The sequence below is a fragment of the Mastomys coucha genome, unplaced genomic scaffold (assembly GCF_008632895.1).
Source record: "Mastomys coucha isolate ucsf_1 unplaced genomic scaffold, UCSF_Mcou_1 pScaffold15, whole genome shotgun sequence".
Classification (NCBI taxonomy): Eukaryota; Metazoa; Chordata; class Mammalia; order Rodentia; family Muridae; genus Mastomys; species Mastomys coucha.
This window is the reverse complement of record NW_022196897.1, coordinates 5110932-5132674: the sequence shown is the minus strand read 5'-3', so window position 1 is coordinate 5132674 and position 21743 is coordinate 5110932. Positions and strand designations below refer to the sequence as shown.

At 38.0% G+C, this 21743-nt stretch overlaps 1 protein-coding gene across 2 annotated transcripts in view; it reads left to right on the top strand.

Moving 5' to 3' along the window:
- Nebl (nebulette) overlaps positions 1 to 19495 on the top strand; it is a 375861-nt gene extending 356366 nt beyond the window's left edge. For both annotated transcript variants that reach the window (XM_031369077.1, XM_031369078.1), the window contains 2 exons: positions 12167 to 12273; positions 14300 to 19495. In XM_031369077.1, the coding sequence (XP_031224937.1) occupies positions 12167 to 12273; positions 14300 to 14476 (284 nt within the window). In that variant the 3' untranslated portion in view covers positions 14477 to 19495. The remainder of the gene's footprint in view (positions 1 to 12166; positions 12274 to 14299) is intronic.
- Positions 19496 to 21743: the final 2248 nt, after the last annotated feature.

Genomic DNA, 21743 nt, shown 5'->3' with positions numbered 1-21743 from the left:
GTTAGATAGTTATCTTGTTTCCTTAAAGAGCAGCGCAGCATTCAGCTTTCATGAGCATTATGAGCGTTAACCTAGAAGAATTCTCCTTCAATTTCTTTCACTGCCTGGGCTTCATGTCTCTCACACCAGTTGCCCATCTTGCTTTGATTGCTGAATATTTGCTCACCAGGCTGCTCTTCAATGGATTAAGTTACCAGAGGGTTTTCTTTGAATGTCTCTATTGTGCTATTTGATTCAATAACAGAGGGTTTTATTTAAACCTCATCTAGTTTGATTTTGATTATTGAATAGCTGAAATCATCTTTATTGCCTTGCCATCTTGCACTCTGCTTGCTCATGGCCTGACACATGTGGTCTGGTGGGGACATTGCTATGTCCTTTGTTGATTTTGCTGAGGTCTCCTTTGATGTTATGCTTGTCTTTATTTCTCGTGTCTGCATGGAGTATTTGCCTCCTGGTACTGTTTTGTGTTTCGTTGGCTTTCCTTCTCTTGCAGTCCACTGTTGATGAGGGGCTTTTTAATGTGTTTGCAATTGTTGGTATTCTTTACTGCCTCCCTTTGAACATGTGTTCCGTTTAGCTTCAGGTATTTTCCATGTTTCTGTTTCTTCTGCGGAGCATTGAAGGCCGTAGGGGTGTGATGGGGAATGAAAAGCAGGTACACTTTTCAAAGCAGGCACTTCAGCTTTCCAACTTTGTGAACTTTCCCCCTTTCCTGACTCAAAGCAAATGTCAGAGTTCTGTGGGTTTAACCCAGCCCAGGCAAGATGCGTGTCCAGCACCACCTATGTGTTTCCAGAGGAGAGTTGATTGTAAGAGAGCTTTCGGTATTTTCTGAAATTCTTACCCACTTGTCAACAGGTGTCAACAAAGCACTACACTAAGTAAGTCAGTTGTTATGGTGACTTTGTCTGTATATTGGTATTATCTGTCATATGCCAAATGAGTGAGATACTGGAACACACAAGTAAAAGATATAGTTATGTTTTCAATGAACTTACCATATTCTGAATGGTGGACGGATATGTTGTGCTATAGAAGACACTGATAGATTGTTTCTGATTAGACCTGATCAAGGCACTGGGCAATGGTGGCACTCAACTTTAATTCCAGCACTTGGGAGGTTGAGGCAGGCAGATCTCCAGGTTTGAGGCCAACTTGGTCTACAGAGTAAGTTTCAAGACACCCAGCCCCCTACACACACCCCTGCGAGTGCACGAAAAACACACACAACAAAAAGTCCGTCTCAAAACAAAACAAAACCAAAAAAACTAAAAAAACAAAACAGAAAAACATGACCAAGTAGAAAAAAAATAGGTAAAAGGATTTGGAGACATTAAACACTGGAGTACTTTGGGGACCATGTTGGCACTTCCTGTTCCCAGGCCTTTGTGAGTAGAGTAGATGCCCAAGTAGATTAATGGGCAGCACAGAGTCCCTTTGGCAGAGATGCAGTCTAACAGCAAGTAACCCCAGTACTTAGGATTTAGCCTAGATGAGATACTATTCATAACTTCTACTGTACTCTGAGAACAGATGAACTGAGCTTATAGAACTAGGCTCCTGTTTTTTTCTCATTCCAATCTTCGTCATTTTGCTCTACCATGCCTTACCCCACTATCAGAAACACCTTTCAACCTGGCAGGTGATTCTGACTTCCTCTTCATTAGCCTCTTCCCTCTGACCAGGCAGCCCTCGTCGCCATTTCAGCCTGCCTGGTATATTTCTGCCTTTAACCTTTCCAATTACTGCCCTCCTTGTCTAGAACACTCTTCCCTCCAGGGATTTTGAGCATGCTTATCTTCCAGGCTTCTGATTAAATGTTAACTAATTGGAAAGACATTTGTTGTTCAACTATCACACATATACTCCATAAAATCTTTAAATTTAATTTTTAAATTTAATTTTTTAAATTTAAAATTTAAAATTTTTAAATTTAATTTTATATGTATGGCTGTTTCTGCCTGTGTGTTGTCTGTGAACTACTTGCATGCCTGGTGCTCATGGAGGCCAGAAAAGGAAAGACAAGAAGAGAGTACTGGATATGCTTTGACTGGAGGTACAGAACTGCCATGTGTGTCTGGGAATTGACTCTGGGTCCCTCAAGGACTGAGCCGTCATTATTCCAGCCCTATATATTGACATCTTATTAGCAGATTTGCAAATTTTCTCTTCCAGAATCTAAATGCAATTAAAAGATAATATTTTTGTCTGCTTACTATTTGTTTAATCTATATCCTAGAACTGTCACCTGGAATATATATCACCAATAAATATATATATATATTTATATATTTATATAGTAGGTATATAAATATGTTCAAATTAAAGTTTAATCTGGAATATAAAGAAGCAGCTTTGCTATATGTGTTAAATCAGTAAAACTGAATGTCAATTTTTTTTTAAAGATTTATTTTATTTATGTGTATGAGTATACTGTAGCTGTACAGATGACTGTAAGCCATCATGTGTGTGGCTGCTGGGAATTAAACTCAGGATCTCTGCCGACCCCGCTCGCCCAGGCCCTGCCTACTCTGGCATAATTCACTGTAGCTGTCTTCAGACGCACCAGAAGAGGGTGTCTGATATCATTACAGGTGGTTGTGAGCCACCATGTGGTTGCTGGAATCTGAACTCAGGACCTTCAGAAGAGCAGTCAGTGCTCTTACCCACTGAGCCATCTTGCCAGACTGAATGTCAGTTTTTAATTTATGCTATTTAATTAAAGCTTATTTGAATTTGAAAATAATACTATTAATAATTTTAAAAATATTAAAAAAATGGATCATTAGGACATAAAATGGGAGGTTATGATTATTATAAATCTTGAGTCAACTTTTATAACCAAGAAATCAGTAAATAAGTCCTACATTGAGACTCTGCTTTCATGTAACAACTTCTGAACTCAGCAGTTTATTTTGCTCATGGTATCTGCTCTCCATAGGGACTCAAAAAAAATAGTTGTGTCCATTAGAATTCTCTTGCTGAACTCTGGTCTATTGTGAGGTCATGAACTCTGAAGGGCAATGGCTGCGTGGGTATGGCAGTTAGCTGTCCTCAGAAATGGGAAGTGTGTAGTGAAGAGAGATGGACAGAAGACTGAGTACAAACAGTAAGACCTTTCTGATGAACATGTTTCCCAGGACAGTGTTATTAATACACTCCCATTAAACTTGTAGCAGCAGTATCAAAAACAGGCACATAATAATAATAATAATAATAATAATAAAAATAACCATTATCAATAAATTTATGCAAGTAATAGTAAATATGTCCACTTAGCTGTCTTTCCACATATCTTTTAATGTGAATGGTTCCTAGAGGTTCCCAAGCTTTGCCTCCTGTTTCAGGGTTCTTCTATCATGACCATAATTTTAAAATTAGAAAGTTCATTATACTGGAGAATAATCCTTGGGAAAATAAAACAGTGATGAACTCTGGGGGTGGTGTTGTGTAGACTATTCCAGAAATTACAGAAAACAATATGGAAGTTCCCAAGAAAGTATAAGTAGTTACATTATAATCCACAAAGGGATGAAATCATATCCCATAGAGCATCCCCACGTTCAACCCAGCATTCTTTCCTGCTTGGCCAACAACATTAATACCCATTGATGGATGCATAAAACACAGAATGCAGAATAAAGCACGTAAGAAATATCATTCAGCCTTTAACAGAGGATGTTGCCATTATATACAACATGAATGGAGCTAGAGGACACTGCATTAAGCAAAATAAGCAGTCACATGAAAAAAATCCCATGATCTCACTTGTGTTTGTATTGTAAGTTAAAAAGAGATCCAATACATACAGATAGGAAAGAGAGCAGTGGTCGCTATGGTAATTAGGGAAGGAAGAAGAAAAGAAAATTGGTGATGACTCGGGAATGCAAAGTAGCAGAGATGCAAGAGCGACACAGCTAGACCTAATGTCCGCCATGAATAGACCCTAGGATTCTGTCACAGAAGTGGCTTCAGCAGTTTTTGATATAGAGTACTTGAGATGAAAGATGTGTTAATCTCTCTCTTTATGATAATTATTTTACTTGAAGATTTTTAGACTTCAGATGTAAAATATTTTTCAATAGAAAATTTCTGATCTAGAAATATTCCCCTTCATTTTAAAATAAATGTGTTTCTATTTTCAGTCATATTTCAATTTCATGACCCCAAGCTCATCCTCTTCAATCTAATTTCTTTCTCACTAGAATTTTATAAAGACAATGATTTCAACTATAGGCTCTCAATGGTTATTTCCCAACTGAATTGGGGTGCTATTTCTAAACTGAATTTGAAAAGTTTGTTTATTTCAGTCATGATGCTTTATACCTTTTGAATTTTAAGATAGTATTTGACTACATAGCTCATGTTGACCTGTAAATGGAGATCCTCCTGCCTCACCCTCCTAGTGCTGTCATCACAGGTGTTCTCACACCTGGCTAATTGATACTTTAGTATTTTCTAGGAATCTTTGAAGAATTGATCACTGATACAAAAAAATTCTGTTGTAAAATTAATTGATAGGAAAAAATGAGTTCTTGTTTTCTTATAATGTAAAACCCAATCAGTAGATCAACACAGCATTATATTTAATCAGTATGTACAGCTTATCAAGTGGACAAGTATACCTGAGATTGATAATTTCTCTGGGTAAAATAGGATGATATTGCAATCTGAATGAGAAACAAGGTGTCTTCTCTCTCCTTCCCTCCTTCCCTCCCCCTTCCTCATTCCCTTCTTCCCCCTCTCTTTATCTTTCCCACTCTTTCTTCCTCCCTTTCACTCCCCTTTCCTTTTGCCTTTTTTCTTCTTCTCCCTCCATCTTACTCTCTGCTCCCTATCTCTCCTTGTCAGAGTCCAAAATGGCTCTGGTTATTCAGAAGCTGACCTCACAGTCCTCTGAAATTATTTTTATTTTATGACAGACTTGGGTCTGGACTTAGATGACAGGCTTCTGGTCCTCTAATTTGTATGTGGATTTTTAGTTCAGTGAAGGAGAAGGTTGATGCCGTCGGGTGCCCTCAGTGGCATCATTCCTGGCTCCTGATTTCCAGATTTGAGCAATTTGTCTCCCACAGTGATGGTTGGGTATGCCTTCAAGGCTTCACAGTTTTAACTAAATTCTAAACTATGACTCTTTTTTTAAATTAAGGTTTACTAACACCTTGTTTACCTGGTGGAAAAATCTGTTTAAGTAGTTGTCTGATGAGAGCTCATCATCAAAAACAAGCTAACTAAAACCTATGTCCCATCTACAGTGTTCCTGCCTTCTTCAGAAGGAGCAATGAATTTCTCATTATGCAAAGTGCTCCCTCAGGTTACGAAATACTGTGCTGCTGTTGAATCGAGCACAAACTTTGTGGATTTAGGTTCCACTTATGGTGTATGGAGACCTAGGTGTCACGATGCCTTGAGGTTCTGAAGTGAAACTCAAAGATAAAAGATATGTTTAAAAGCTATTTGAGAGCTGGCAAGATGGTTCCATGGGTAAAGGTGCTTGCCACGAAGCCTGATGACCTAAGTTTAATTCCTGGGTCCCTGTGGAGCTAGAAAGCCTTGTGACTTGGGGAGCTAGTCTGGAACAAGAGTGAGGTTGAGACCTGTCCAAACCCCACAAACCTCATCCTGAGACCAGCAGGAGTAGGACTGTTTTCCACCCTGCTCTGCACCTGTGTGTTGGGGCACACCTAGTCTGTACGACTCCCACCTCTGCTACTCTTGAGGTAGTCATGTAGCCTGGTGGCCACATTCACAGGATTAACTTCCTTTCTACCTACAAGCACCTGGAATTCCTCTTCATGCAAATAAAGGGTTCCCAGCACCTTGGCACCAGCCAATGGTATACACTCAGTTTGGAAATCCCTGCTTATTTCTCAAGGTTTAAATAGTCCTTATTCACCTCCAATAAAGGAGAACTGTTTCACTGGAAACCGTCTTGGAGAAGGCTGTTTCTCTAAGCACTCATCAGTGATCCAGGTTCTACGTGACCTCCTGGGGGCCTGGCTAAGCTTCTTGCCTTCCAGTCAGGCCTGGTGAGCAACAGTGTCTGGACATTCTGAAGGCAGAAGCATACCCAGGCTTGCAGGTCCCACATATTGGAAAAGAAAACTGATTCCTATAAGTTGTCTTCTGACTTCTACAAGCATGTCATTGCATGCACCCCAAAATAAATAAATGTAATAAATTAAAATCTATTTGATCAAAAGCGCCACATTATTTTGGAGTGTGGTGGGGGGTGTTATTTTTTTATTTTATATTTTTAAAATCATCGGTTCTAGTGTCTCAGCTTCCTTGCTCCTGGACAAAAGGGATCTAAATAGGACTTCAGTCATTAATATTCACTTTCAAATAAACAGCAGAACCTTCATTTCTTTTTTTTCTTGAAAATGCTTTCTTGATTGTCAAAATGAAGATTCATTGTTCTAAAATCTGAACCAAAACATAATCTCATTAACTTCTTCAACATGTGTTAGTTGATAAATCTGAAGTGCTGGGCAATGATGACATTAACTTCATTCTGTTGTGTCATGAACTTGGAAAGTTTCTGAAGGACAGGTCTCTGTTTGCTCTGAACTTACAAAACAGTGAACCACTGAGAGAAAACAAAACCTGAATTATGTTCTCAATTTACATCATATCCTCAGCCAATCAAGCCTTTCTCTTCTTCAGCAATGAGACTTTGGCCTTTTGCTATCCTTTGTTCAGGCTTGGTCTTCAAAGCCTCTACTTTGTCTTTGGTGTCCTGAGCCCTGTCCTGCTGTTCTCCTCCAGTGAAGGGGACTCTTCTCCAGCCTTCATGCTAACCCTTTATTTCTTCAGCTTTATTATTGACTGGGAGTGACACTTATTTTAGATAGCTGTGACAATTAATAACAACAACATGTACACTAAGGGCATTGACCAGTGCTCATTCTCTTACTCCACCCTAAACGTGGTACCTGCCCAAAATGAGCTTATCTGGGGTTAATATTCCCTTTACTACGAATGCACTCCATTGCTTTCATCTTTGTACACTTTTATCAATTTCCCCCCCTCCCCAGTTCTTTCACATTTAGGTTTTAAATCTACTCAGTTCTTTATTTCAGTTTTGTATTCTTTAGTTTTAATAATAATAATAATAATACTTAGGTGCTGGAGAGATGTCTCAGTGGTCAAGAGTATTTATTGCTTTTGAAGAAGACCCAGGTAGAATTCCCAGCACCCACGTGGTGGCTCACAACCATCTGTAACTCCAGTTCTAGGGGAATCCAATGCCGCTTTCTGAGCTGCTTGGACACTAGTTACAGAAATGGTGCACATAAGTTCAGCCAAAATATTCATATAAATGAATAAACCCAAAATAAAAAAAATAACATTTAGTTAGAAAGTATTGAGACTGGTGGTATGTGGAAGAACTACTTGGTACAGAAGAAGAGACATTTTTAGCTTTATAAATATTGTATTATGTTCAAAATTGAGTGTGAGCTTCCAGATCTCTGATCAGTATATCTTACCAATGTGAAATAAAGTTGATTGTTTTTACTTAATGATTCCCCTGATCTTTCAGTGATGTTTTTCAGAGTCCTAGTAGAACTCTTTAGTGCAATAGTCAACAGATAACAAAGCTTTCTGATCCCAGAGAAGCCACTAAGGGATTCATGGAAATGAGGCTCATCAGTGTCGGTGTGATGAGGAAGCACAGGTCTGGGTGGAGCTCACTCACTCTGCAGTCCTCCTGACTTCTTGCCCTGCTTCCCAACCCACACAGTCTCAGGACTGAGCTGACTGTAGCAGGAGTACCTGCTGCTTCCCTCCTTCTGAAGGGCAGCTCTGGAACAGTGGAACACTGAACTGGAATAGAGTTTTTTTTTTCTTTCAGATAAAAGAGAAAAAGTGTTTAAAAAATCTTCAAAGTTCATGAATAGGTTCAAATAATAAATAATTAAGAAATTACCAATCTAAATGGTGAAAAACAAGTTTGGGGCTTTTTAGTCTACATCATTAATTTATGTATTTAATTGGATATACCCTACATAAGTAGCCAGAACCTTCTCCCTAATCTACTGAGGGGCTAGCTGCCCAGGGCCATCATAGCTCCAAGAGGGCAAATATTTTGTCATTTCTCTATGCCTCGCCTGCCTACAACTTAGCAGACAGTCATAATCATTGTTAATAGCTGTAAAGATTTATACTCTATGGCTGGCAAAGCAATAAGCTGCAGATTTCCTGATGAGCATTGGCTCATCAGAGTTGAAGAGGTAAGTGAACATTCATTGTTCCAGCTTCCTCTGTGCCCCACAAGGAAACCTCTTACTTGGAGAGAGTAGGAGCCTGCATATTTATGGTGATTTCATTATTTTTACCTCATGGGTAGAGATTGACAATCTTCCTGACAGCCCTTTGTATTAAATATGTAAATTGAGTTGATAATCTTAAACAGGGCTGTTTTCTGGATCTGATATTTAATCATAGTTTAGTTAGGTTTATAGCAATTCTGAGTCACATAAAGACCTTGGCAACCTGTGTGATGCCCTATCTGGATGCTAGGTGCAATCTGTAACAATATAGTAATAGACAATCACTCATGAACTACTAAGAAGAATTCCCCACTCAAACAAATATTATTACAGAGAACATATTACCATTTTTAATCTGCTAATCATTAAACTTCTTTAATGTACTGATTTCATGCACCATTAGAATGCATTTACCATTTATAAATTATTAAATTCACAATAACCAAGAGTTATATCTGCTCATTCTTTTTATCATAAAAATTAACCTGAACAAATAAACCTATTATAGGCATATATTCAACCTGATTAAACTAAAATGGCAAACTATTATGAGTTAAATAAGCATCTGTATTGTACATCTTCTCTAATAAATTATATCATTATTCAAAACAGAATGAAGGCCATGCTGCTGAATGCTTTTACTCATAGACTGTTTACTCCCAAATACTTTAAATATACAGACATTTTGAGAAATTTACACAGAAGTAGGCTTGTGAATATTATTTATTTATTTATTTATTGCATCTGTGTTGGGTGGTTCATTTAGAAATCAGAGTTCATCAAGAATGAAATTAAGTCTCATTTGTTTTGTTGAGTCAGAATCTTGATTTGTAACTCAGGCTTCCCTGAAACAGTCTATGCAGATCATCTTGGGCTTAAACTTATCATCCTCCTGCACCAGACTTCTGATAGTCACAGGCGTGTACCACTGTGTTTGGCTCAGAAACTATGTCTTCGGTTGCCCTAATCAGTGTTGAAGATGGTAAAAATTTTGTGAATACCATTCTGATGTATTTTAACATAGGAAAATGATAGCTACAAAACTTTTTAAAATTATTTTTTATTTTTTCTTTGACAGTTTCATATGTGCTTATAATGAATTTTATTTGTTTGCAATATCCATTAGCCTCTCTCTCCCCTCTTGCCTCTGCCACTGAAACTTTTTCTTTTTTCCCAACAAGTCTCTTTCCTATTTTTATAGTGTGTGTGCATATATGTATGTGTGTATGTGTATATATGTATGTATGTATAAATGTGTATGTGTGTGTATGTATATATGTGTGTATATGTGTGTCTGTGCATATAACTCACTGGACATAATTGAGTTTAGTTATGGTTGCTGCAATGAGCATGGGTTAAGGTTATTTACCAGAGCATGGGTGTTTTATCAGTGTTATATTCACTGGGGAAACCAGTCCTACTTCCCTAAGCAGCCATTAGTTGCCAATAATCTCTCCGAGAGGGATACAGCCTCATGAGCTCCTCTTATCTGTGTTAAATACTGACTGGTCAAATCTTATTTGGGTCTAATGCAGTTTATCATAGATGTAGTGAGTTCCTCGGTGTGATGGCTGTGTCATGTTCAGAGGACATCTTTTATCATTTAAATTTTTATTTGTTTTGAGAAATGCATCTGTGACTACTGCAGTTATATTATTTCAACCCCTCACTTAATCCCTTACTAATGCCTCCTGTGGCCCTTCTGCACCATGACCCAAATTTGTACAATAAGGGCCCAGAACTGTGGGATATTAAGGGGAGAACAAAGGAGGAGAAAGTAAAGAAGACAGAAAGCCAGACTCAAGAGGTCTACATGACTCAGGTGACTCCTCTCAGGAAGTCTGATAAAAAGTACAGCTTTTTATATATACTGGTGCAAGGGGAAATAGGCCAGAGTCAACAGAAAGCTATCACACAGTGGGATGGAGGCAGCAGGAAACTAAACAAGCAATGTTTCACAAAAGGGTCACAGGATATCTCAAGTGTGTAATACAGCAACCGCACTGCAGACTTGGGACTGATAACAACAGCCCTCCGTTGGGGTAGCAGGGAAGAGTCAGTTTCCCAGGAACCAAACCCCTTAATTCCTCTGGCCTTGGCTCCAGCCCCAGCCCACAGCTTGCTAAGTGTGCTCCTGGACAAGGACACAGAACTAACATTCCTTTGTCTTTTCATCAGGGCCTCTAAGAAAGGTGGCTTGGATTGGCCTACTCCCAACACCACTCTTTCTCAATTTATAACTCTTCTATAATTGTTACTGTTTTATATATACAAACACACACAAACACACACACACACACTGATCTCATTTTGTTTTGCTCATATGTGTATGTGTTTAGAGATAACCACAGGATTATACAACCTATCAGAGCACCTGTCCCTGAAGAAGACTGTCCTTCATCTTTTAAGAGCCACTGATGGCCTATAGGTCTTCTTTGGGGATGGGGCCCTGTGAAATTTCCCCATATGTATTAGAACTAGAATTATCATTATGCAGGTTTTGTTTAGACAGCTACATTGTTTTATAGGTCAGGTTTTCTAGTGCATCTAGAAGATACCACATACAACAGATGTCTTGCTCTTTTGGCTCTTAAAATTGTTCTGCCTTCTCTTCTGGGGTTCCCTGAGTCTTAGGTGTAGACTTTTGTTATAGACATACCAAATGAGGCTAAGTACCCTGTGCTGTGTTTATGCAGCACATCTCCCAGAGTCTGCTCTTACATTCTTTCTGACCCCCTCTTTCACAGTGTTCCTTTAGCATTGAAGGGGATAGTATAACAATAGGCCCAAGCATTCTACCCTCATTTATTCAGGTGGTCTGCTTTCTCAAGTCTCAGTAAAAGTCAAAAGTCAACTCACTTACATATTCCCATAAGCTCTAAATACAGGTTTCTTTAAAGAGTATTTATTGGCTGTATTAAGTGCTGAAGAAGCATCATGTATGACCAAGCATGTTGGGATTACCAGTTTTGTTAAGCTGTATGTCTCTGAATATGTACTCCATGTATCTATTACTCCATGTATCCTTGTGAAAACATTGATGCTCTGTCATGGATTCGGTGGTCTAATTAAATTCCTTTATATGCTCACTTTTTAAAATTTTGTTTTATTGTTTTTTAAATGTCTTATGGATTAAGTAGACAAATAACCATTATTTCTGCAAAGAGTGTGATAAATTTTTTATTTCACTTATTTTGTTTTACCATAGCATCTTCAATAGAGTAACAGAAATATCAAAAAAAAAAAATGACTGACATTTTGAGGTCCTGGCATAGGGGGAGTTAGTTTTTTTAGTGGTGTGATACCTGGTGAGTACATCACATTCTCAAGAATGATTAGGCAGCACAGATTGGACGTGAGGGATTAAAACAAACAAATAGACAACAAAACCAGAAGAAAACTCAAAGTTGTGAGAGAGGATTTGGGCGAAGGTATGTGTGAATATAATAAAAATAAATTGTATGGAATTTAAAAAGCAATGACAAAAATTCTTTAAAGAAACAGTTAACTGCATGGTAAATTAATTTTTGCATGAACATCTTTAAACACTAAGATTTGAACTAATATAGAGGCTGCCTGTACAGCTGCCACTCGCATCTCTTACATTAACATCTTTAAGTACTAAGATTTGAACTAATGTAGAGGCTGCCTGTATGGTTGCCACTTGGACGTGAACTAATGTAGAGACTGCCGGTACGGTTGTCACTTGGATCTCTTACATGAACATCTTTAAATACTAAGATTTAAACTAACGTAGAGACTGCCTGTGCGACTGCCACTCGGATTTCACTGGACAATGAAGACAGTTTCTTTTACTGGCTGTACTTCACTTTGGCTTGGGTAGAGTATTTGAGGATTAACCTGAGATATCTCTGTGTGTCCATGTGCAGCACCTGTCCTTCCTGGAGCTTACCAGCAGAGTCATTCTCAAGGCTATGGGTACATGCATCAGACCAGCGTGTCGTCCATGAGGTCAATGCAGCATTCAGCAAATCTAGTAAGTGCTGATTTCAAACATTCCTGCAGTCCATGAATTTAGCTTTGTGAAGAGTGTAAGGTTCTTAGCCCAACTTCCAGAACTGGGGAAAATAGACCAACAATGACATGGTATTACTATTTACGTAGTCCTTTCAATGGAAGCAAAACTATTACAGAGGTAAAATGCTGAGAAAAATGGTATTAGTGAACATCACAACAAACAATAACACAAACAAGACATCTGCCAATTATGAGATCTCTTTTAGTTACTTTTAGTTACTGTGATAAAGTACTATGACCAAAAGCATGTTATAGAGGGAAGAGTTTATTTGGGCTTTGTTTCAGGTGTATAAGAGCCTATGAGGGCAAGGAGGCATAGTGGCCAGAACAGGAAGCTAAGAGATCACATATCACTGTAAGCATAAAGCAGAGAGGAGAAAGTGGAACTAGGGCAAGGATATATTCGCCCAAGCCAACCTGTGGTGACATATTTTTTCTAGCAAAGCCATACCTTCTAAACCTTGTCACAATTAGAGATCAAATATTCAAATACTTTAGCCTATGGGGAACATTTCTCGTTTAAACCACCACAGCATCCTAATTGTTGTTTCATAATTAGGAAAGATCCAGTTGTGATCTTCATCCAGGCCTAAGAAGGTACAGGTATATGATACTCATGTTAAAAGAGTTAATCTTACTGTTCATCATAATGGTCTCAGTAGTCTAATGAACATAGGCTAGCATAAGTTTCAATGTTCTGATTAAAGAACATTTGCTTAGAATGTTTAGGAAACAACATGAGACTGTAAAGAAGCAATAAATAGATATTCCACTAGAAGTAGTACATAGATATCCCAGTTACTCTAATCTGACAGGCATGGTTTGTATCCAGGTATTGAAAGCCCTGCTACACCCCCAAATCTATTCAATTAATGTATGTCAATTTAAAGTCTATTAAGGATAGTATCCTTCAAACATCCCTGATAGAAGTTTTGAAATACTCATCATTAAGTTCAAAGTTCAGAAATGAGCCTTGCTTTGTGGTGTCTCATGCTGAGACTGCTTCGATATTTCGAAGCAGAAGACAAGAAGATAATAGCTTTCAGGTCCACTGTGTGCCGGCCAGTTTCCTCAGTTTCCTTGATCCATGAATATTCTTGGCTTTGAGATTTATTGATTATTAACATTAGATGAACTCTTAGACTTGAACTAAAACAAATATAAAAATGCGATTTAAATTTTTTCATTATAATAAAATTTTCTTTATATGTGTCTTAAAAATCAGAATATTTATGTAGGGAACTTATGACCCTGTGTTCTGAAATGTGTAATGTTTAAGTAAATAGATGAGTTTTAAAATACTTTTTTGGGGGAACAAAATTGCTTCGTATTTCCTTAGGGAAAGTTCACTTTCTGTGCAAGGGGAAGCTCTTGGCAGAGAACCACTAGACTACAGGCTGTTCATGGGGGAGGGGAGGCTTAATGTCCTGAGAAATGAGTAGAACAGAAGAAAATCTACATCATCTAAGGATTTAAATCTACTTCTGTGGTTTTTTTTGAATGCAGGACCTGGTGTTAATCCTTGGAAGGCTACTTTTAGAGAGGCACACTATTTTATTTATTGTCTCTCTCTCTCTTTTTTTTTTTTTTGGTTTTTCCAGACAGGGTTTCTCTGTGTAGCCCTGGCTGTCCTGGAGCTCACTCTGTAGACCAGGCTGGCCTCGAACTCAGAAATCCATCTGCCTCTGCCTCCCAAGTGCTGGGATTAAAGGCTTGCGCCACCACGCCCAGCTTATTTATTGTCTTTTAAAAGCTAAGCTACTGTGCTATCTTTCTGGATCCTTGCTTTGACCTTCAATATCTTTGCTTAGATGAACAAAGTTAAGATTTATAGAATAGGTGATATACTTGGTTTATAGCTCCCCAAAGCTAAGCAGCACCCACAGACACTCATATTCACCATGTGTGTGGTGGTTGGTTGGGGTCCAGGTTTGTGACTTTTCCTACTTTGGAATACAACATACAATCACTTCTTTCTTTTTCAGAGGACCTACCGAGCTATGTATGATTACAGTGCCCAGGATGAAGATGAAGTCTCCTTCCGAGATGGTGACTACATTGTCAATGTGCAGCCCATTGATGATGGCTGGATGTACGGCACCGTGCAGAGAACCGGGAGAACGGGCATGCTCCCAGCAAATTACATTGAGTTTGTGAATTAATTCTTTCTCCTTGCCCTTTGAGCTTTATTCTGATGTATTCCAAACTCAGTCTTTTTAAAAGATAGATGATACTTTTCAGATAACTTGGCAATTATTTTACAATAATGTATCCTTACTTTGACAATTAGACACACAGGTACCAGGAAAAAGGAATTGACTCTCGGGCTGGAAATGGCAGCATCCATAGTAATTCCTGTAAACAAAACCATTAGGTCTGGAGACCTGGTGCTGCTAATTGTGTTTGTGGTTTCATTAGATCGGCTATTCAACCCTTCTGGGAAATGTATTTTTGTAGACTTTAATAGAGATGTTGATTGTCCCTTAAATGTAACAAATGTATGAAACTTCATAGCTGTCACTTGGAATCATCCATAGCTAATTCTCGTAGTCTAGCAACACAGCCAATAATTTAAAAACTGTTCAGCTATCAAATTATTGGGTAATTTTCAATTCAAGTGAGAATCGCCTAATATAATAAATAAATGGAAACAGTGGCAGAATGAGTCTGGTTAAAATAATATTGACTGTAGCCTTAGGGAGCCGCCAGGGAACTTCCCCTAGTCCTAGGTTGAGCAGGATCTAATTATTTCTCATGTGCTCCATGGTGTAGCCTATCTCCATTTGCATTCTGTGGAGCAGTGCATCTGCTCAGGTCCCCAGAATGTCAGGACAAGGTAACTTCCCAGCTTCTCTGCAAAGGGCAAAGTCCAATGTCATCTGTATCATGTCCCCCGTAGCCTCTATTCTGTTGCATGTCTTGTGGGCTCCAGCTTCTGTAACATGGCAGTGGCTTGCCCACCCTTGTTACTAAAGTCAACCGTATGGACACTCTCTCCCTGCCCTTCCTTCTAGTTGCCCGCTTATTGGAAAACATTTTGAAAAGTTGCTTGAGGCTTTCTTGCTGTATTGCACTCTAGTTTTGAAAGACTCATGCCTTAGAAACTGCATATATATTCTAGTAAATAGGAGATTTATGTATTTACTGGATAGCCTTCACTCACTTAATGCCACCATTGGTTTACAAGTGGAGTGAATTGAACATCCTCCACTGTAAAAGCAAATGGACTATAAAGAGGCTGAAAACCAAAAACACACAACAGGAAAAGTTTGCTCCACAATTAGACAATCTGGTCTCATAATTTGGCAATCAGTCTTCAGACACTAGAATAGAAATCTAACCACTAAATATGTTCATAAAAGGCTTCCTTTCCACATTCCTGCTTTATTTTCTAAGTCACCTTCATGATTAGATAAAAAAAAAAGAGTCATCAGTGATTGTTTTGGCGGGGCGGGGGGTCCAACAGATAACCCACTGAGAAAGAAATGAGTGTCTTGTGATGAGTATGCAGGACTCACACAGTTGTCTTACACTTGTCTTGAACTTGTCTGGAATCTACAGTTGAAGTTACCTGGACGTTAACATTTGTCACAACTCTGTTTTTCTCATAATGCCTCTTACTGTGACTTGCAGCTGGGTGGCATCTTTGTGGGCTCCAAAACAGAAGAGAGCCAAGTCACGAAAATGTAAGAGGACACTTGGACTGTGGGAATATCTACTTTACACAATCTGTTAAGGAAATACACAAAGCATCCACAATGAAAACCATTTGAATGAAATGTTTATGAGGCCAAGCCCAAGTAAAGCCAAGGTTTTCATGTAAACCTTTGGAAAGTGAGCCCATACTTTTGAAAGCCATTAGATTTCTTAGATTTACCTTAAAGAAAAGTTTTATTACATGAAGCTGCATTTATGTGACACTGATAGAAAATTGAAAAGGAAAATTCTGCAAATAACTAGAGATTTTTCTGGAGAGGTTGTTTTTATAGACTCGTAAGTAAATAGCTTACCTAATTTCATGTAATTTAAATAACCAGTCATGATTAACTTTCCTAACTACTTTCATGTCTTGAACACATACCTACAAAGATAAACTGCACTTGCAATAATTTGCAAAACTCTGTACACTAAAACAAGGGTGATAAGCTCATTTATGTGATATATCTTTTATGCTTCCCCAGGCAGACCATTTGTGTGTGTGTGTTTGTGACTATTTTTTTAAAGTAGTCATTAATTAAAATGTCAAGATAGATGCAGGACAGGTATGATTTTGATAATAGTATGTGTTCAGGAACCTCAACAGAAGCCGATTTGAAATGATGCTTAACATTTGCTAGTCCCCACCAAGTAGCAGCTCGAAGGTCCATGTTTTTGCCACTCATTAATTTCAAACTCAGACTTGATGAATGTGAGAGTCAGTACATATTTAGGAAATAGGCATCCTAAATATTGAGGTTCGCATAATGTTTGCATAGCAAGATATTTCTGTCACAAGTCTTTCAGAATTAAGGTGTGATCTAAATTCAGTAAAGAACAGTTGTTTTCTATACAGACTGAGGCAGGGCAATATATGGCATGATTTGAGGTTGTACACCAAGCCTAAATGTGTCATAGCCAGGTGCCATCTTTTGCAGCATCTTTAAAAAAAATACTATATTCTTAGCACCTTTTTCACTTACCACATGCCTCCCTCCCACGTGCAGTTTGGCAGCCAGTATGTCACATGTAACATTGACAGCTACAGAAGAATTTAAGAACAAGCCCCTTAGAAATTGGAGTCCGAGGAGACTAAATGCCGAGCCCAGAGTGCACACATCTCTTCCTATTTGATGGATTCCAGGCATGAAGGAAGCACAATAAGCTGCTTGGTACACTTCTCAAAGTCTCTGAAAACAAATGGATTTGGTTCATGTTCCTCTTGAACAAAGTTTAGCAACTGGATATAATGCTTTTGCTATAAACTTTTGTAGTAGATTTAAGAAAAATCATTTGTTCTCTAGAAAGCTTTCTGTTTCTAACCTGTGATAAAATGAATACTTCATGTCTTCATTGTGCTTGCACAGTGGCAGTGCAGCCCAGTTTGAAACTTTGATCTGGTTTTCATTTTCCATGGAGGTTCTGCATCTTCCCATGTCTCCCAGCCTCCATACAGCACCCAGGAATGTCTAAGCACAATTCCCACAAGCATCTTGTAAGGGGGATGCGTGAGATTAGTCCAGTTTCTCTCTTGCCACTAGACCCTTTGCTTCAAGATGATGGGGATGTTTTTGGTTACAGATCCTCTCTGTGTTGGGGGTCTATAACACTCCAGGACTTAGGGAAAAACCTTTCCCATAATTGAGAGCAAGTGACACACAAACTTTTCAGGATCATCCACCCCCAGTGGAATGCTTTCAGTCAAATGAGAAAGAAAATTTGTGTGGTCTTTAATAATACAGCCCTATATTCAGTAGATATAGTTTATAGTAAGGTTACAATATGGATATATACAAAATAGGTGCCTTTTTGATTATGCTTGTTTATCATTATGGTCTTGGAAAGGAAGCCAAGCAATCTTCTGCATATTCTATAAAAATATTTTATGATACACAATTGATATTTTTGTGGTGAGAAGTAGGATGCCCTTGAAAGAAAGATATTACAGGTGGTAGCTGGTTGTATTTTCCTCCTGAAGGTTTATAATATTAGAAAATGCTGACTTATTCAACGTTCTGAAAAGTTTTTTTTTTTGTGGATTTATATATAGTTGAGTTATATAAGCATTAAGTTTAGGTTTGGGGTTTAAAATACTTATGGTGAGTTAGATTAGTTGCATTATGAGGCTGAATTCACCTTATAATTGAACTTTATGACCTGATTATATTTTAATTCTTTGCCTATGATAATCTGTTTGTGGCTTGTGTTGCACTGATATTCTGAATTATCATTGCATTGTATGGGGTAATAAAACATGATGATAGAGCTTCAGCTAAACAGAAAGCTATGTAAACTAATTTAAAGATGCTAAAAATGCAAGTCCTTCTGAAGTACTCCATGTCCCTGAGGACCCTTCTCCAGGCAAGTAGCTGTCAATTACTGCTGACCAAAAAAGTCAAAACTTTTTTTTTTTCAAAAGTGAAACTTCTGTGGTTGTCATTCCAGCATGTATAAGACCACTAGAATCCTCACGCCTGGAAGGTTCTCTGGGCAAATGTCCTTCCCAATCATCCGTAACTTCAGTATATCTTCAGAGCTCCCCATGCTTCTTGTGTCTGGTGTATTGTATGCTGGTTGCATAGTACACACTTCACTCGTGTCAATTATTGATTGTTAAAGATGTTTTCCTTTAAAGGAAAGTGAAAACTGCATCGCAGCATCCTTTCTTCCTGTCCATACAATGAAGTGCTGAGCATTTTGGAAGTTGCAGTAAATGTGTAACAGGCATGATATTTGTGGAACTGTTGGTTTTTGATCTGTGATAAAAACACAAATTTGAATGATGTAGTTTGGTTTCTGTTTGCTTTGAAATATGCACAGTTGTGGTTTGTGATTAATTTGTAAAATTGTACTAACTTTGAGAACATCATGATTTTGAAAGAAACATTAAATGGTTTTTTTTCTCCCCAATGGAAGGGGATCACAGAATGATATAAGGTTATTAGTATAATTTGGCTTTTGTTATGCAAGTTGTGAACACCAGCTATTAAAATATATTTTAGTAGAAATTCTTTAATTCATGTCTTTTTCCTCTACACTGTGAATCTTAAGCCTTGGTGGACCAGAGATACATTGTGATGTCCAAAGGACTAACCTATGCAAATGAGTTCACATCTTATATTGATGTCACAGTAAATATGTGATAAGGCATTATTTCTCTTCATAATGTACAGCAGTATTGAAATAACAAAGGAAGCCCTGCCTCCCATGCATTGCCCTGTAGTCCCTCACAATCCCTTCAAGGTTACTGAAATCATTAGCGTTATGTAAATCAGACTGATATCAATTGAAGCTACTTGAATGATTCTGGGTGGAAAATGACAGACAGGCATCTTGACTAAATTTCATAGAACTATGTTCTCACATATTCTCTGTCCAGGGTCTTGGTATTCTGTGTCTTCTATCTGTATTTGTAAAGCCTTATGATGAATTGATTTCCTACCAACACACTTGGTTTGCTTAAATAAATTCAGGATGTAACACAATGCTTCTATGTCTTTGCTGTCACTTGGTTTTTAGGAGCTCAGGTCATTGTGTACATGCAGTGCACTGGGCATTCCTCCTGATGGCTCACATGCAGACATATCAAAGGTTTAGTAAGACAGTGTATTTATTTTAAATGCTGTGTGTTGGGCCCTATTTGGCCCTGGTTTGGGCCTTGAGGACAAACCAGAGCCTGGATCGAGTTTTGTAAACTGTCTCAGTCACTTCTGTACTGGAGTGACTCAGCACAACCTGCTTAAGCCTGCCTTTGCCTAGCTCCTGCTGACAGAGAGTAACTGTTGGTTCTGTTAGTCACCCCATTCCCTTCATCAACTTTCCCCTCCCCCTAGGTCATCTCGCCTCAGCAGAAAACTCCACCTTCTCTCTCAGCCCTTTATAAAGAGAAGATTGATACAATAAAACAGTTCCTGCTTTGACAGACTCCGGGGTGGTTATTCTCTGGAGGCAGGAGATCAGAGCTATGACACCATCCCTCTCACCTGGTTCTGCCAGGCAGCTGTGGAGACTGTGTTTCCCTCCTTGAAACTAACACACTTTTAAGAAATAATAATATACTTTTTAATCCCACAATCTTTCTCATGTTTATGCCCAATTATTGCTGGGATGCATCCTAGTAGCTTACTTTTTTTAAAAACTGAAGTCTTCACTAGTCTGGTGTTAGTTTTCTTGTATTTGAAAGATGAAAGCAGCAACAGAAGCAACTTGGCGGAGGGAAAAGGCACAGATTGATACTCTAATCTTTCATCAAAGAATGTCTATCATAGAACATAATTGCTTCTTTTCTCATGTCTCTGTATCATAGGACATAATTGCTTTTCTCATGATTTTCTCACAACTGAAAAGAAAGGTAGTTCCAATTTTTACCCTTATCTACATTGCAAAAAATTGGATCTTGGCTTTATTGTGCGATTTTGTAAAAATCTCTGGCATAATCTTTCCAAACTATAAACTGATAAATCTTTTAGATTGATACATTTAAAACAGGTCAATGGAGAAGCTTTGCAAATGGCATTTGCTAATAGAGTAAACACTCCTACCAAATCTTGATTGTTCTGTTTTTTCATATTCTGTAAGTTTGCATTGAATATCTGTGGTATTATGAATCAAAGACACTCATGATTTTTGAAATTATAAAGTAAACAATACAGACATTTATTTACATGAAGAACTTACTATCCCTTCCTTCTTCCAATACTTTTTTTTCATTTCATTTTTATAACTGAACTCTTTGAAATCTAGGCCACAGAGGAAATGAGTAACTGACCTATAACAATTCAATTTATGTTTCAAATGTCTTATGTTTATTATTTTATTATTTTAATTTAAAAATGTTGGAAGTCAATTGAAGAATTGAGATGTGGCTGAATACTGGATGCTTCCTAAGGCACATCTCTACAAATACATCCCGATACACTGGAAAGAAGATGAAATGGAAATCTTTATTATTTTCACAAAGATTTTTCTGATGGCAGAAAACTGGATCAAGTCCAAGGGTGAACTTCAGCTTTTTTTTCTGTAGTTCTAAGCAAAAACCTTTGGCCTTTGTCTATTGTAATTTTTATTTGTAAGCAGTAGAAGTCTGATGACAAGGGAGAGTAGGAGAATGGACTCATGGTGAAAGTCAACACTAGAGCAAAGGGCTCAGGTGCTGACTTGGGTTTATGTCATGGCATTTTGATCTTTGGAGTTTTCCCTTTAGTTTTGGAACAGTGACCGTGGAAGAGAATAGTAAATTAAAACAGTGATGTGAGTGAAATCTGATTGTCTATTACTTCACTTCTGTGCCCTCATGCTAGTTTTGAGGTCGCTCTTTCAGTGAACTTGTTTCTGATCCTTGAACCACACTAGTCACTTTTTGTTTGTCTGTTTCCAGTGTGGTTGCCAACTAAAGGACACACATTCCAACTTGGCACTCATTTTGTGTATGTCATCACATTCTGTCTCATGTGACCTCCTTGTGTCCTTGTCCACAGTTGGCTAGGTCAAGGTGATCCAGGAGGGATGCCAAAGAGTCTTGACCATCAGGGATAAGAGTGCCAACTTGCTTAGGTATTGCAAATATTTCAAAGTTTAAATAAAGGAGTTGGTTAACTGGTCATACTATTGAACACTGTTAAGAATTTAGCTTTATTAGTAGGCATAGACTAAAATAAGATTTGGGGGAGTTAAAGGATGCCAATTTCTTTATTTGTTCTGTTCTTGGGTTTTTCTTTTTTATTAATTAATTTT